Raw genomic sequence first — 16,677 nt, 5'->3', positions numbered from 1 at the left:
TCAGGTACCTCCAAGGAGAAACCTTGACTCAACTTTGAGCAACACTTCAAATGCGTCAAGCCCTTGTTGTCTGCCTTCTTCCAGCCCAGTGCTGCTCAGCATATAAAGCATGTTCCCCGTTGTCAGAGTGACCTTGTCTGCCGTCTGTGCCTTGCCCTCTCCAGCTGAGCTTGTGCAACACAGTCTTTGTAGCACTGAATTTGGAGACATTTGAAAGTTGCCTGCAAATACAGCACTACTTTACTTCTGTGGCACTTGCAACCAAGAAAAATCAGTGGATATTCTTTTTTTTTTATGAATCATTTCCACCATGTTTTAAAACTAGAGTTCTTCTGATGAGCTTGTCTGAATAGAAGAAAAATGACAACATGCTTTCCAGTGAAGCACTGAGGGGCTGGTTGAATAAATCTTACTGTAGACAGCCAGGGGTGGGAGGATGGTAGAAGAGCTGTGGGATGGACCCAGGGGAAATACCTGCAGGGTGATGATATGAGAATAAAACTACTTTTTTTCAAGGCCTCCTCTTTGTCAGGTGACCCTCCTAAATTGCCCACACTGCCAAAACAGTGACTATATTAGTTTTTAAATGCTGAATTAATTTTGAATATTCTTTCAGTTTTCTACAAGAAAAGCTGGTATCCTGGACCCTGGGTTTATCTGCCTCAAATAGCAACTGAGGCTTTTAGCCACACACAGTAAGAACATGCTGTTTCCTGCTCAGCTCTTGGCTCTTCTGAGCTACCCATTCCCTCTTTGGCTTTGCCATTCTACCTGTTCCTCCTTGTCCTTCATGACAGCTGTCCCACTTCTCTTTTGCCCCTCGTTCTACATTTATCATCCATACCTCTCCCATCTGCCCTGTGGGTCCCAGGTGCACTGATCTGAGCAGCAGACTCGTCTTATTAATGCTAAGTGATCAGAGAAGACTGGAGGAGAGGGTGGAAGTGGTATGGACATAGAGATATCTGAAATCAGGACCAATTGCTATCTGGAGCCTAATAACAGTGAGCCTTTATTGGTAATAAATAGCTGTGCAACAAGAAGACCCTGCGATGAAACTCCACCTTCTATCATTTTTGTGTAGTGACTGCACAGCTAGTGCATCGGGATGTCCCAGCCCTGCACTTCTGAGTGAAAAAGTTGAGACCTCAAAGGTCAAAAATGACAGCCAATAGAGTATTAAGAGTGTTTAGAGCTTTGCAATGGCAATGCTAAATTTGGTATCAACAAAACATGACATGATATCAGATGTATAGGGGCCAGCACCATATGCTTGCACAGGAAGGCAGCTTGGTGAAAGCAGAGGATGCCAATGTATAGCTAGAGCTCCCTGATGCTGTTATTAGCCTATCTCAGGCAAGTTTAAACCCTGTTAAAGGAAAATTATAGCTTATTATTGGACATTAAATTGTTTAATATAGAATTATCAGGACTGAATATTGCATTGCCTTGATCAAGACTCCTCTGGAGTCAAGCTTCTGATGAAATGTATAATTTAAGTCCACTTCTCAGAATGGATAGCTTAGTCTCACCAAAAGAGGAACCCAAGATCCTGCCCTGGTCCTGACCTGGCATAAGGCCCTTTGTGCTGCCTGTGCTCTCACAGTGCTCCTGGGCTAGTTGCAATCCTTTCATATTCTCTCTTCTGAAATTACCTGGCTAGTTGGTGTTTGTCTTCTATGATTGCTCAGTCTTCTTCTTGTATTTGAAGTTTTTACTGTTTCACTTTACAGCAGCACTCTCTAAAAATCCTTGCCTCTCAACAAGGACTCAATGCCCTGTTTTGTCTTTGTGGAAGGACAGAAAAAATCATGATGTCTCAGTGTGAGTGAATAGTCCTTATATGCTGTTTGGTTCAAATTAAAACAGCCTCAAGGCATTTCTAAGTGAAGGCAGCTGACAAGTCCTCCAAGGAATGCTGGTTGAAGTGAGCAGCAGGAATAACTTCTGGTAATACATCCACGTGTCCTACTGGTAAAGGACCACCTCTGTGTGAAGAGTTCAGAAAGAGCTCAAACGATCTGCTGGCATTTACTCTGCTAGTGGAATGCAGGTGGTGAGCTGACCAAGCAATGGTGAGGACTTGGGCTGTCCTAGGCGATGTACCACCTTCTTTCACACAAGTAGGCCCCTGGATAACCAAAGGGCCAGTGTAACCTTTGTGGCTGCTCTGACTTCATGTCGTTGTCTTGCCATTAACAGTTCTTTGCTGGCCATGAGCCCATTGCATATGTGATGTGACAAGAAGACTGGGAGTTTATGAATCTACAAAGAACATCAAACAGAAGCCTCTGATCAGGGACAGGACAGTTACGGCCTGATGGGCTAGTTCCAGGAAGGAGACTTCCCTCTGAAGGTTGTGAGGCTTTGTGCCATCATGAGCAGCTTTAATTAATGTTTTTTCCTCCCTAAGAAACATAAATAATGAAGATTCTGATGTTTAATCTGGATTCATAAGTAAACTGTGAACTGAGAGCAGAACTTCACTCATGTCACTTTATTAATATTGATCTGATTTCATTACAGTAGGTAACTGATGTGAAGCTGACACTGATGTAATATTGAATAATGGCCACTGTTCTTTAACCTGATAGTGGACTTGTCATTTGCAGTTGGCTTTTATAGCGCTGTCAGCACGCCTATGGAGGTAAGCTATATGTCCTTTAAATTGAAGTACTGGGGCAGGGCTGGGCACAGGATCAATAAAGCCTTGTTCCTATTCCTTTGAACACTAAGTGTCAAGAATTGTGATTTGTTCTTTGAAACAAAGACCTTTGGACAGTCTTAATAATGATATAAGCACATGTGAACACCAGCCAGTAGCTTGGCAGGTAGGGAATTTTCTTGGGAAATATGACCCATTTCAATTTTGTACTAATAAACATTTTCAGGCCTGTGAAAATGAAGGATGTGGATCTACCTGTGGAAACGTCCACAGCTGACATGACATTTTCAAGGAGCAGGAGTTACCAAGTGAGCTGATGACAAACCAAGCTGCAGACCAATTCTAGCACTATCATGCCTGTAGGTAGACCACCTGCAGTGATGTGGGACTGGAGAGCTGTTCCAGCAGGTCTGATGAGGGATCAGGACCCTCAATTATTAGGGTTATGAACACCAAGCTTCCATAAGTACGTGGCTGAGATGTGCATCTCAGCAAGACAGAGGCAGCAAAATGCTATGAGGTTTCCAAATTTTAATAGCGCAGAGACAGCAAGTCACCTTCCCAAGTCTCCCTCCTGCTGAATGAAGAATCACTTGCTTTCTTTGCACGGAAATAGATGCATGAAACTGCACACATCTTTCCTGGAGAGTAAAGGAAAAGTATAGTATTCAGAGCAGGGCAGGAGCCATGCTCCAATACTGCTCCGTACATTGAACCACTGATTCCATAGCTTAAAATAAGAATTTTTGCAAATGCTGAATAAAAGCATAGCAATTTTCTGAATAAGTGCAAGAAATGGCATTAATTAGACTAACATTATTGTCTACCAAAGCTGCTTTCAATCACTTTATATTCAATAGCATGCATCATCATGAATTGGTGATAAATATAGATGAATAAAAGGTAGTGATAATGAAAGTTATACAGGTGTAAATTAGAACATATTTTTAAACTACTATGAAGTCACAGCTTCTTGAGATAACATAAAATTACAGGATATGTGCACATCCTAAATTGAATCCTGGAGAATTTTGTACTGTTCATATGCTAGTTGATTATCCTTTGGGCAACGCTGTCTGGGAAAGTTACAAAACCTCCATTTCTGTAGCTTCCTACTGCAAACCTTATTCTTAACCCCAAGGAGCCAGTGTGGGGATGGTACAAGCCATTGCGTATCATTGGACATATTCAAGCCATGGTCACTTACTATTTGGGGAGCAGCTATGGAGGCACTGTAACCTCAGGTCCCCAGCCTCAGCCCTCTCCTCCTCAGTCCTGGAAAAGAGAATATAGAAGTAGCACCTTTAACAGAAACAAAGGCTGCTCCCAAAATTTACAGAAATGGAAGGGTCAAAATCAATAAGAGTACCACATACCGGGGCTCCTCCATCTATAGCCAGCCAGGCCCATTATGGAGATTGTAATAGTCTCACAAAGGACTCTGTTTTATTGGCTTTGCCCTCTCAGGGGAATGCTCATGTAAAGAGGCCATGGGGAGTAGAAATAAGGGGCTCAGGGCTGTGGCTCTCCCACTCTTTTACTCTTCAGGATGAATCTAAGCATCAGGAACTAACAGCATTGTGCAGTACGTGTGTGTTGGAAGTGTGTATGTTGCTAGTGCTACACCATTTAAGTGCCAGTCCATGTAATTTTTCAGAAGGAACAGCTCTGCAGATAAACCTTCCTATGTTGCAGAATAAAGTGCAGAATAAATCCAAGGCAGAATGTTACACTTATCCCTGTGTGCTAATGAAAGGTAAATAGTCAGATTGGAAATTCTCATTGATGTTCATATGAAAAGATACTGACGCTGTAAATGGGAGGTATGGTAGGTCAGTAGCTCAAAACCTGTTTAGATTATCTAGGTGACCAAGGAGGAAGTCAGAGCAAAAGGTTGGCATGTCTTTGGAGAGCATTGATATGATCTGCACAACAGATATGAGTACAATGGAGTTAGAGAAAGCAAGCTGTGAGTAACATACAGCAGAGAAATGAAAAATAGCATATGCGAATGATGACCCGAAAAGTTCTAATTCTCATAGTCTTGGGAATAGTCCTAATTTATTCTTTCTGCAATAGCTCCGGTCCTGCCGTCTGTTTCAAGCTGCTCCTAGCACTTCAAAATTACATCTTTTATCCCTGCAGAGACATTTTGTCTGCACGGGTGGCAGTTTGAACACAGTTCATTCTAGAATTTCACCAGTAGCATCTGCTTGATGTTGGGTGGGTTTTGCAGATCAGAGTAAGGGTTCAGTCAGCAAGAAAAATGTTGTGAAATCAGCTGCAAAGCCACAATGGGTGTTGATGGACAGCTGCAAGTTGGCAAGTGCTGTGCTATGGATGAGTGAACAGTGGAAGGCTGATTCTTCAAGATTTACTTGCTAAATTTATATGTTGGTTTAACAGCACCTGATAAGTGAGATTTGCTTCACAGTTACAAAAGGATGGATATCAGACTGGAGACAGGGCTTTGCTGATCTCTTGGCTCCCCTCTCCCACTGGTACCAGGGTGGGCTAACCTCCTTACCCCTGTCTGCAGGGCCTTTAGTTCTAATGGGGTTCAACACTCCTTGCCTCAGACAGCCTCACCAGGCATGGGCGTATTTCCAAAAACTGCTACTCTTTCTCCTCTTGTCAATAATAAAAGAGGGCAGTGGGTAATTCAAGTTTTCTTGTATCACTTCACTAACTGTTTATTCCTTGCTCAAGGCAGTGACTAGCTCTCCACAAGTTCACCTGGATCTTATTTCCACCCTTTCTTCCTCTCTATCCCTAACCCCAGGCTTCAGTCCTTATGTACTCTTATGCAAGCCTCTATGTTCCACTGCTCCAGATCTTCCTTCCCATAGCTACAACCATAGCTTATCAAACTATATAGGAAGAACAAGGAATCCCTGTCCCTTTGACTTATCTGGAAGGATCCTCAGAGCAAAGGAAGCAGAAAGGTATGTGGAGGGTTCCTCCACTGCTAGCTGGGGTAAACTGCAGACAATGGACCATGCTCAAGGTTATATGGGGCAAAAGTATTCATAGGAAACAGAGCAGAAAGAGAAACTGAGAGGGAAGGAAGACAGGTACCTATTATGAACTGACACTTAATAAACTGAAAAAATAAGAAAGATGAGCAAAAATTATAGCCAAATAGTCAGTCAAAAGGAAAACCAGAGAAAAAGGGAGGACAATCAATAATAGGACAAAGACTGAAAGCTGACATGTTACAGATAATTCTACTGCTAATTTTATAGAACACTTAGTATATGAGTAATACCTCCAAGCCTGTATCATTTACCTGTTCTACTTAGAGTTACTCTGAGGGCTATCATATCTTTTATATCTGAAGAGCTATAATCTTTTGATTTTATGGTGTGAACTACAGAATCTATGTTGTCTGGACTTTTCAAAGTATCTCATGTCTGGGAAGGAAATAGTTGTTGAATAACACCATGACTCTCTGATTTATCAGCAGCTCTTTAAATGTTTTCCCAGCGATGGAAACAGAAAGATGCTTAGCTGTTGAGAGGCAAAGTCTGTGTCTTTGCAGTTGCAGGTAGTCAGAGAATTTAACTGTCTCTATATAGGCTGTGTGGACTTAGGGTTGGGTAACTCTATGCACTGCTTAAAGTGGAGTCAAACCAGGCAGTGGAGCAGCATTTGGGGTGTACACATGCATTCATGTAGTTTTAAAGGTCTTTCCTATGTTATTCACAGCTGAAGCAGTTAGGATGCGGAGATGGAGGTTAAAAAGCAGCAGTACTGAAGGCTGTCCGAGGCTGACATACAAGGGGAGGGGATGGGGTGAGCTGGTGGAGAAGTGTGTGTGTGTGTGTGGGGGGAAGGACAGCAAACTGCATTGAGGTGGCTTGTCTGCTGCATCCCTGGCACTGAGTGGTGAACATGGTACATATACACTTGTTGAACTGGGAACTCTCAAGGGAGCATTTCAGCTCTTTCATCTAATGTATCCCTTGTTATATGCAGTTCCATGGGATTAAAATTAAGTGAAATAAAATGATACAATGTTTGAGAAAGTGCTTGCAAGGTTAGCAGGATTTTACTGTCAGTATTTTTCATAAAGCAAATTTCTTCTCTGGGAGCAGGGGCCTGGAGAAGAATATTCCAACAAAAAACTTTTATCAGGCAAAATGGGCTAATGCTTTTCTTCCCTGTCACCTGGAAGTTAAACTGCAGCTGTTGGGAATAATGATAAAGGTTTAACTTTCACTAGAAATATATTGATCTAACAAAGCTGCCTATTGCACAAAGTCTATTCAACAGAGAGGCTAGATGTACAGTGGGTGCTGGATGTGTGATGAGGCAAAGGAACATGCAAAGAGGGTACTGATATGTACAAAGTAACTGGAAGGAAGGCAGGCTGGAGGGTTTTATTTATGAGATATGAAAAGGAACACGGAGGTGTAGGAGTAGGAGGGAATGTGAAGTATCCCAGGGTATATGCATAGGAAGGAAAAAAATTTAAGTTATTTTCTATTTGTGCTAAGAAGTTCAGAGCTCAGGGAAGTTGTGTGCTTGCTGGGACTGCTGGCACCCACAGTGTGTAGCAACACTGTGTTGATAATTAATGACCCCTGGACCCCCCAGTCTCAGAGTATCCCCAGGTCACAGCAGTGAAGCCAATCATGAATGCACTAAATGAAAGAAAAAAAAAAAGAAAGGATGTAATGCTGCACAGCTTTAAATCTCTGGAATGATCCCATGGTAACACTGACTCTGGGCTTCTTATTATGTATTCAGATACAACAATTAAAATAATCTGATATAAAAAAAGAAAGTCATAATCATGAAGTTTGGGAACACCACATGCTTGAGCTGTATTTGCCAAGTGCATGTGGAGGGGCTTGGAGGATGTGACCAACAAGTGAACTGTTCACACACATTCAAAATGAGGAAAGAAACTGGAAGGACAGAACAAAATATGCAGTCCGGTCATAAAGCAAGTGGTAGAGACAAAGCACTGTCTCTGTATACTGGTCAAGGTGGCTCTGACCAGTATAAAGGAACAGGCTGTCCTGTATGCACATTGCCTAGTATGGAGCTTGTTTTGAATAATACATGTAAAATAAGGATTAAAACCTGGTTTGTGCTGCCAGGGTGGGACTTCTCACTTGCCTTGGGCATATGTGTGTTAAATACCCTGCTAGCTGCCTAGTTAAGTTCAAACCTTCCTTCCAAGAGACTTGAAAAAGCCTTTATGCTGCATTTGGCCTGTTGCCATTCTTTGAGGCCCTTCACCTGTTAATGTAGCATATTGGGGTGAAGGTCTCTCACACGACAAGTCCAACATGGATTTGATTGTGTGTTGTGTGGTACTGATTTACATGTATGTAGAAATGGGGCATGTGTAATATGGTGAGTGCAAGAGGAATCAAAATAAAACCAGACAATACCTGTGTGAGATAAAGAGGATTACTGTCCTGTCTGTTGTTAATGTTTTTTGCTATTTATTGTTCCAGTACTTTATCAAATTTTCTTAGCATTTCCCAATATAACTCAACATATTGTTGCTTACAGTTCTGCCCGTCTCTCATCTGCAATTCTCACTTCAGTAATGCGGTCTTCTGTCTTCCCTCACTGAGTGCTGATTTCTGTTACTGACCACTTCCTCTTCACTGTTTGGGTTTTTTTCTCACATACAGATTTTTTTTAAAATTCACTGTCATCTCTAAATGCAAAATTAGGAAAATCATGGTTGTTTGAATAATTTCTCTCATCCTTCCAGATTGTCTGAAAGATAGAGTGAAAATTTAGGAAGTTGGACTGCAACAACAGTCTATTAGTTAAGGCTGGGTAACCAAAGCAAAATATAAGCATGGAAGTTCTCTAGTTCTTCCTCCTCGGGAGAGCTCCTCAATTTGCTACTGAAATGTCTGATCATTTCAAATCTTCTGTCTCCTTAGTGCTTCCCAACCATTCTCTTCCACCACTGAAAAACTGCCAAATTGGTCAGAAGAACAGGAATCAATCCTCTTTATGTTTTCTGTTCCCAAAATATCTTTACATTACTTCCAACAATAGGCTTTTGGTGAACGTTCTCTGTACCTATCAGCTCCTCGTTCTGTGAAGGTACTCCTATGGAGCCCATCACACCTTCCTGGCTGTGTGAGGTCAATATTTGTGTGTGTTCACATTCTGCAATTTTAAGCAAAGCCTTAACCTTCTCATGGAAGAGTGAAGGCAGCAAGTATCCCAGTGCAGCCACATGGGCCAACCAAGAGTGCATGGGGCCAGCAGTGTGGTGGGTGGGCAATGTGCTGTGACAGGCAGAATAAAGGAGTGTCTCTGGACCTTTGGAGCTCAGACAGGACTTAGAGTTCATCTAAGACCCTGGTAGCAGTGTGTGCGGCACTGTGTGGATATAAAGTATGGGGTATATTTGTGTGGAGGAGTTCAGGAGGATGGGTTCTGTGGAAGGCTAGGACAGGTTGTGGGCATGTGACTATGGAAGATGGCAACACCAAAGTGACCAAGGGGTGTCTGGAAAATGTCTTGGCAGCTGTTTGGATTATTGGGAGGTTCCTATTACACATGCTGAGAAAGGATAGCTATAACATTTGTTATATCCCCACAATTTTACCTTTCCAGAGAGGGAAAATTAGCTTGCATTAGCAGCATAGCTTCTTATGAATTCCTATGAATCAGATGCATATTGTAAGGACTTGTCAGTCTCGTGTTTTAATGAGTATGTAAGAAAAGGCAGGCACTGGGACATCACAAAAGTTAAGAAAAAAACAAACCAAGGAGGATCTTTTGTGTTTGTCTTTAACACACATCTTCTCCAGAGGCTTCACCCACATGTGCCAGAATGGGTGAGAGCTTGGATTTTCTGAGACTAGCAGAGTCCGTGAGAACCTCCACTGATTGAGCAACTGACTGCACTGACCTTTCTCTGAAGTACTTGATGGCTTCCTGGTCTAGGAAGTTCTGCTCTTCTCGAAAGCCCTGCTCAAAGATTTTGCGCTTGTGTCTGAACTCAATGACAGTCTTAGTGTAAGAGTTCAAGGTAGTAACGGAGGCCGCCATGCAGCAGGTGAAAGAGCCCCATGCCAGACTGTGAAGAGAGAAACCAGCAAACAGAGCTGGGTTAAGACAGCAGCTCATGGTATATTTCTGACGCTAAGAGACACACATACACAGGATGCTACTAGGCAGGTAAGTCAGTGGTGACAAACCCGTTCTTCTCATCTTACCTCAATGGACCTGTGGCAGGTGCTCAGGCATGCAGGAAGGATGCTGGGTCATGGGCTGGGCACAGTTTTCATCCCATAGAGAACTGTATGACAGAGTGCTAACATGAATACTCGCTACACTCTGACGGAAGAGTCCAGTGCCTCTTGATTTCCCTTTGAAATATTTCAGAGCCTCACAGACAAATGCTAAAATCTATAGACCAGTGATGAACTCCTGGAAAGAGTAGTGCCTCAGAAAGCACATCTTTTGGACCAGTGCGAGTTCTCCAGCATCCATGGGAGACTGACTCTGCACAACAATACTGCAGGGATGGTTTTTATCACATTTTTTATGCCTTCACCACACTACTGTATTTCCTTCTTTCCTGGCTCATGGCCATTTCTAGCATTCCTGGCTTGTATCTGGCCTCTGAAAGCCTGACCACAATAGAAGACAGCACTTCCATTTTGTCCAGAGATCCAATCTGAGGGCAGTGCTCCAAGTGTGCAATCTTGGTCAGCCAGTGGTGGGATACATGCAAGTACCAACCAGGAGCACAGGGAGACAAAGGGATAAAGAAAGTGGAGATAAAAAAGTGACTGCCTCAGTGCCAGGCTGGAACAGCAGCAAGTGTTGTTCTGGGTGTCCTGGCAAAGAGAGCTCAGCTGGGAGCTACCCTGCTCCCTGCTTGTGGACTGGGTTTCCCCCGAGTGCCTTCTGCCCTCCCTGCACATCTCCCCTCCTGCCTTTACCTTGCTGATCTCAAGTTCAGATGTGGCTGGGGGTGGGGCTGAACTCATGGCCCCGAGAACTTTAGATGCTATTTGAGCATGAAACGGGGCTACAGAAAAAGCACTGAATTTCTCATTTTGTCTGCAAAACTTATCTGCCTTCAGGCTTGTCCTGACTTTACATTAAGCCCATCAGCTCCAGCCACATATAGTTTGCAGTGGCTTCCTAACTAATTTGGATTAACTGAAGCATCTGTGTCAGCTATAAACTTTACTTGCTCCTTGCTTTCACCTGTTTTATAACCAAATTGAACGTTGATATAAGTTATGCAGAACGGAAAGCATATAGCCATAGCAGCATTATCTTATAAATACACATTATCAACAGAGCCCTCAGCATGAGCTGTTTTCCCGTTCTGCACAGGTTCTGCAGACAAGGAAACAATGTCTCATTTCAAATTAGGCAAAACTTGAAAAAGAACACATATTCATGAACTGAAAAATCTGGGGGAAAAAAATCGTTCAAGTAAACAGAAATGGCACATTTCAGTGATTTCAAAATTCAGTGCCTAACAAGTCCTCGAGGGACTCCCATGGCAATGACGTGCATGGAGGCAGCCCTTTCCTAGTCATTTTGGAACCTGTTTGCCAGATGCAATCAAACGAGAAGGAACCCTGGGGTGATGAAATTTCTTTAGGATTTCCACAGTTGGGTGGAGATGTGGAAAGAAAACTCATGCTATATGTGAGTATCCAGGCACAGGGAAGCCTGGCAAGTGTCTTCGTCCTACACAGAGTGTGTGGAGAAGCTCCAACAGCTCCAAATGTTTCCAGCTGGGCTCCTAAACAATATCAAGGAAGAAGCCAGCTGAAACCACATGCTTCACTGTGCCTGGTTGTTGCGTGGGGAATGACATATAGAGAAAAGATCCTCTTGAAAATCTCTGATAATTTCTAATCATTGACTCAGAAATGCTGAAAGGTTTGGAGAAGGAAATACAGAATGAAGACCCTCAGTGTGACCTCAGGTCTGGCATTTGGTAAATCGTAATAATGAGACAGTTACTATTGATATGTTTTAGGTTTTATGGACTTCCATTAAGTATTATTTATTTTTAAGTGTAAAGAGTGGTTCTCCTACCTGTAAGAGTTACATCTGACCTTAGGTGAAGACCTGTTTAACAGCAATACCAGCTGTGTCCCAGTTGTGATGGGGCTGTACCTATTGTGCCTCTGGTAGCTGAGCTCAGGGCTGTACTTTGGCTCAAACATCTCAGGTTTGAGAACTTGTTTCCTTCCTAGGAAGGCCGAGTGTGAACACCTGTAGCTCCTCAGAGCCACTGAAACCCCCTACCTGGAGAACCCCCTGACCCATTCCTGGCTTGTGCCAGAGCACAGACCAGCCTCCAGGCTTTGACAATGGGCTTGGGAAGGCAGTAAGATAACAGGTGCATTTTCAACCCTGGGACATCTGAGCAGATCAGAAGCAGCCCTTCCTCATTTTGAGGAGAGGGATTTTTATCATTCGTTTTCGAGAGAGAGGAAATAATCACACAAAAAATAGTTTTCTCATTGGAACTTAGGAAACAAACGGCAGTCTGGATCTCCGCTCGTACTCTTTGCCTCTTGGCCAATGTTTCCTAGCCCCACTTTTCAGTGGTGTTACAATTCCCTGTGCTCTGACAGGTTGTCTGGTGGGATGCTGCAGTGTTGCTTTTTAGAGAAGGTGGTAAATAATGCTGATGTTTGCACTGCTGGTTCAAGGGTATTTAAGGCTCATGCTTCAGGTCATCACCTGAACCCAGATGAAACAGAAGGAAATTCCTACATGTGCAGAGCTTCCAAAGTCCACCAGGTTTGGTGGGCATTTGTTTTTAACCCTTCTTAAAGAAGATGATCAAGTCTGGGTGATGCCAGGGGAGGCTGTACCTCTCTTGTCTGTTCAGCAGGGGTGGTTCACTGTTAGCTGGAAGGAAACTAATGTTTTTGCTGCATTTGAATTTCAGACTTTCCTTTGCTAGGTCTGCTGTCAGTCACTGGCATGGCATGAGGAACTCCATGGCCTCCCTCAGGCTGCTGAGCACCGCTGCAGGCTGAAAATGCTGCTGCTGTTCACACCTGTCCCAGGGGAGACGTGCCTGAGCTGAGGTTTGCACCTTGCCCAGCATCCTGCATAGGTAAGTATGTTTCCTTGGGAGGTATTGGGGGGGAGAGAGATTACCAAATCTGAGATGCTGCATTGTGACAGCAATGGCTTGAGTGAGCTCGGCTTTATCTAGGGTGAACCAATAGTCACTGCAAGGAGTGAAGCTGAGGTCCTGTATCAGGAATCTGGGAAGAGCTGAGGTTGCTCCCACATATTTCCCTGCTTGTGGGAATCATCCTCCACAGTGAGGCCTAACCCAGGGTCAGTCCTTAAACAGAAGCCTGCTGTGGCTACGGGTGGCTGGGCAGAGCTACAGGCAGGGGATGCCTCATCTGCTCTTGGACAAAGCTGTGGTTAGGATAGCAGACAGCGCTGTGAGCTGCCATCCACTGCAGGATGGGATGCTGAGCTCTGAACAGCTTGCTTGGAGCGTGGGTAGGATGAGAGGGCCCAGGGAGGGCTCATAATGCCCTATGGGAGCCATGAAGCAAGAGGTTTCTTGTCTTGCACAAGATGAAGGAGAATAATCTAATGAGTGCTTTACCATGCTGGGCATTTAACAACAGTCTGAATTTTGAGTATTGGAGTAAATAAAATAGATTATAAAGACAAATTAATAGAAAATTTGCCTTATTATTTAAATATATTAATAATTATACAATTGTTATGGCATCACTGTTATAAATATTTATATAATATTATGAATATATTAACAGTATATTTACAAGTTCATGTTCATATGCAGTAAATATTCGTTATTGAGACACAAAATAAGCTATAAATGAAATATAATATGATTTATATTTTGCAACATGTTACTAAAATATTAGTAACTCCTCCTGTGAAGAACAGCATAGTGAGGGGAGAAGGAAAGGCTGATAATGCCCTGCAGCACTGTGCATAAGAAGTATTTGTGTTTTTACTGACATTAGCAAAGGTTGTTGTATCTGCTTTGAGATGGAACAAAAATAAAGCTCTATATTTAGAAATGAAAAAAAGAATGTATTTTGCCTAGCCATGTGAAGAGGCTCATGCCTCTAGAGGGATGTGAATATTGTTTGCAGGTATTTTTGTTCTCCACAGTCTCCTGTGCTCATTAAACTTCTTACAAACTTGCAAGCAATATAACACAGTTGACATATCTTGGCCAGATTAGTTTCATGTGATTCTTAGAGGATAAATGGGAAAGATAAAAAAAAATTTAAAAAAACAGTCTCTAAAATATGCCTGTTTTTGTAAGCCTTCTCTCCATGATCCACAGGGAAGTAGCATGGTGTCAGGAGCACCATGCCTTCCTCCGCAGTTGTGTTAAAAGTTGCATTCTAAGGTTCAACTGACACATTAATTAAAAACAAAAACAGCAAAAAAACCCAACCAAAGCCAGCTAAAAGTCTCTGAAATGCCATGGTAATTATGTACCTAAATTGAACTTTAATGAGAGTGCTCAATCTGTGCTGGTAATTGTGGGTGCTGTTTATTTACAAATGCTATGTACCTGCTGGTACGCACAGCTGCTGCTGCACAGTCACTGATAACTGTCCTCTACACCTCAGCAATTGCACGGCCATGGTGAATTTTTGCACATAGCATTCTGGCAACTGGGAATACTTATGCATGTTCCTGAAAATCTGAGGTGTATGCACAATCTCCCAACAGACTGTTGGAAATGGAAAGGTATTAACTGATGGTGACACTTACCAGAAGGACCATCCATAGTCCCATGAATGGGGTCGCCAGTCCTCTGGTCCAAGGCTGACTGTCACTTGGAAAACTTGAGTATACATCATGTGTGCCACCATCCCCAAGAGACCTGAGAAGCAGAGATGATATTAGGATTCTCTGTGCTAATGTTTTTTTTATAATTTGTGAGATAGCTGCTGCTGGAAGTGCTTTGAAAGCTCCAGAAGAGTCTTTGTTGTACTTTCATGCCTCCTATTCTACTGTGGAGGAGGGAGTTGCATGGGCAGAGGAAAGGTGTGACTGAAAGCTCATTATTTTACATCGTACTGAATTCTCAATAAGAGAAGAGTTAAAGAAAGAAAACCGTTGAAGAAAATGTTGCACAATTAGCATCACCACCAACCTTGCTGCTGCAAAACAGGAGTATGCCACCCACAGGTTATCTCACTTAGCCCATTGCAGACAGGCCTCAGGTAAGAGAATAACGAGACAGGCTTCTGTAGGCAATGCAAGATTGAATGTGTTAATGCCAAACAATGATATTTTATCTGAACAGCTGCCAAGATTTATAAATTTGAACACTTATAAAACACTTTGAAGTTACCCTGGGAAGTTCAGTGAACTCAGTGCTCCTGATGATGTGTGGGTAAGAGGACACTCTAGGAATACTTTTGATGGTACAATGGTGATGATGCTTGCTTTTATATTTTGCTGATAACTACAGCTGGGTGAAGATTAGACACTCACCATGATGCTAAAGAACAGGGTTGTAGTTAAACCACAGGGTAGTCTGAGTTTTCCACTTAGCTGGCCAACATGGTTCTTCAGCTTAAGCAGAAAAAAACCTGCCTGAACTTTACATTTAGACATCTCTGAGAAAGTCAAACCCCACTTTTCAGGAAGTGGTGGCCAGGAGCAGCTCTGATGCTTGGAGATATTTTTCTAACTACAATAATTGAGAGTGTGTCTGCTTTAGTACCTTGATAGTGCAGAATGATGCTCCCAGCTGAGCTCACAAAAAGCATGGGTTCAGGCAGTTAGCTACAGTAGGGCAGAGGCATCATATCCCAAATAGACCTTGGATCTACAGATGTCAAAAACCCCCTTGTGCTGTAACGACAGTTCAAGGCACTTAGAAGTACTGATGTTCTGCCATGGTGGGGTACAACGCAGTCCCATACGTTTCACTTTGCACCTTAACTGAAGTTGCCATTTACTATTGTCTCTGACCATCTACTTTTTTTTCATGTGGAAGATCCTGGTTTTCCCTCCCCAGACCCAAATTTTGGTTCTTCTTTCCCTCTTACTTTCAGGGTCTAAAGCATTTCATTTGTCTCACCAGACATGCTGATGATTCAGGGCAGTTCTGTGGGAGGAAAGATGGGGAATGTCATGTTTGTGTTGTGGGTATGTTAAGCAGGACCTTCAGCAAGATGAATGTTGTATTTGATACAGACAACTGCAGAGGCTGAACAAAGACATTTTATTACAAGAAGCTGTGGTGATTTGCTGCTTCATGTTGGTGTGACACACTGCGAAGTTAGGAGGTGGAAAGAGCAATTCACAAGAGAAGAAATATTTCAGCAGGGTGGGCGGCCTAATGGGAGCACAGCAAACTGGTACACACCTTGGTTTCTGGCTATATTTAATTTAAAGAGATCACTGGGAGCTTGCTGTACTTTTCGGTGGATTTTCTCCAGCTACAGTTATTGCATTGATCTTAAAGTTTGGGGTTTGCTGTTCCTATAACTACTGTCAGTCATTTTTCAACCTTAATAAAATATTACAGACTGCCCTGAGATATGTCATAGTCACTCAGAGCCATCAGGAAGTTTGACACAGGGAAGAGCTGATCTGTTCTGTTCATGCAAAACCTTAATGGGGTTTCAGCAATGTTCAAACCTTTTGCTGTGTGGGAGGCCAGGACGACAGTCCACTGATACAGCTGAATAGGAGGTCATCAGCAGGTCTTGCTATATGTAACACAGGGACCACAGTGAAAACTTGGCATTCATTGCTTTACCTGCCTCAGGTGTGGAGGGTTGGGGGCAGACGTGCGCCTGGCTGTGCTGTCAGTGGCTTTATATCATGTATAAGATACAGCAAAACAATACAAGTGCTTCTTTCATTGTGCAGCTTCATGCACTTTTGGTTTGGTTTGTTCCTGATACCACCCACTGGTTTGGTCTATTTTAGATTTGCTTTGCCAAGTTCACCATGGGGATATCCTATAGTATTTTTCTAATGGTCACATTTTGGATAAAATGAAC

The 16,677-nt window shown here is 42.9% G+C and overlaps 1 protein-coding gene across 5 annotated transcripts in view; it reads right to left on the bottom strand.

The window, feature by feature from the left end:
* GSG1L (GSG1 like) overlaps positions 1-16,677 on the bottom strand; it is a 56,673-nt gene that overhangs the window by 5,202 nt on the left and 34,794 nt on the right. For 2 of the 5 annotated variants that reach the window (XM_062639466.1, XM_062639465.1), the window contains exon 4: positions 14,426-14,537. In XM_062639466.1, the coding sequence (XP_062495450.1) occupies positions 14,426-14,537 (112 nt within the window). Of the gene's footprint in view, positions 1-3,222; positions 3,307-3,872; positions 3,941-9,563; positions 9,732-14,425; positions 14,538-16,677 lie in introns of all 5 variants that reach the window. The other 3 variants (XM_062639467.1, XM_062639471.1, XM_062639470.1) reach the window with 3 other exon arrangements.

The sequence above is a fragment of the Pezoporus occidentalis genome, unplaced genomic scaffold (genome assembly GCF_034315485.1).
Source record: "Pezoporus occidentalis ecotype Australia unplaced genomic scaffold, CSIRO_AGI_Poc_V1 ctg60, whole genome shotgun sequence".
NCBI lineage: Eukaryota > Metazoa > Chordata > Aves > Psittaciformes > Psittacidae > Pezoporus > Pezoporus occidentalis.
Note: the sequence above shows the minus strand (reverse complement) of the source record. Positions and strands in the feature narration are given on the sequence as shown.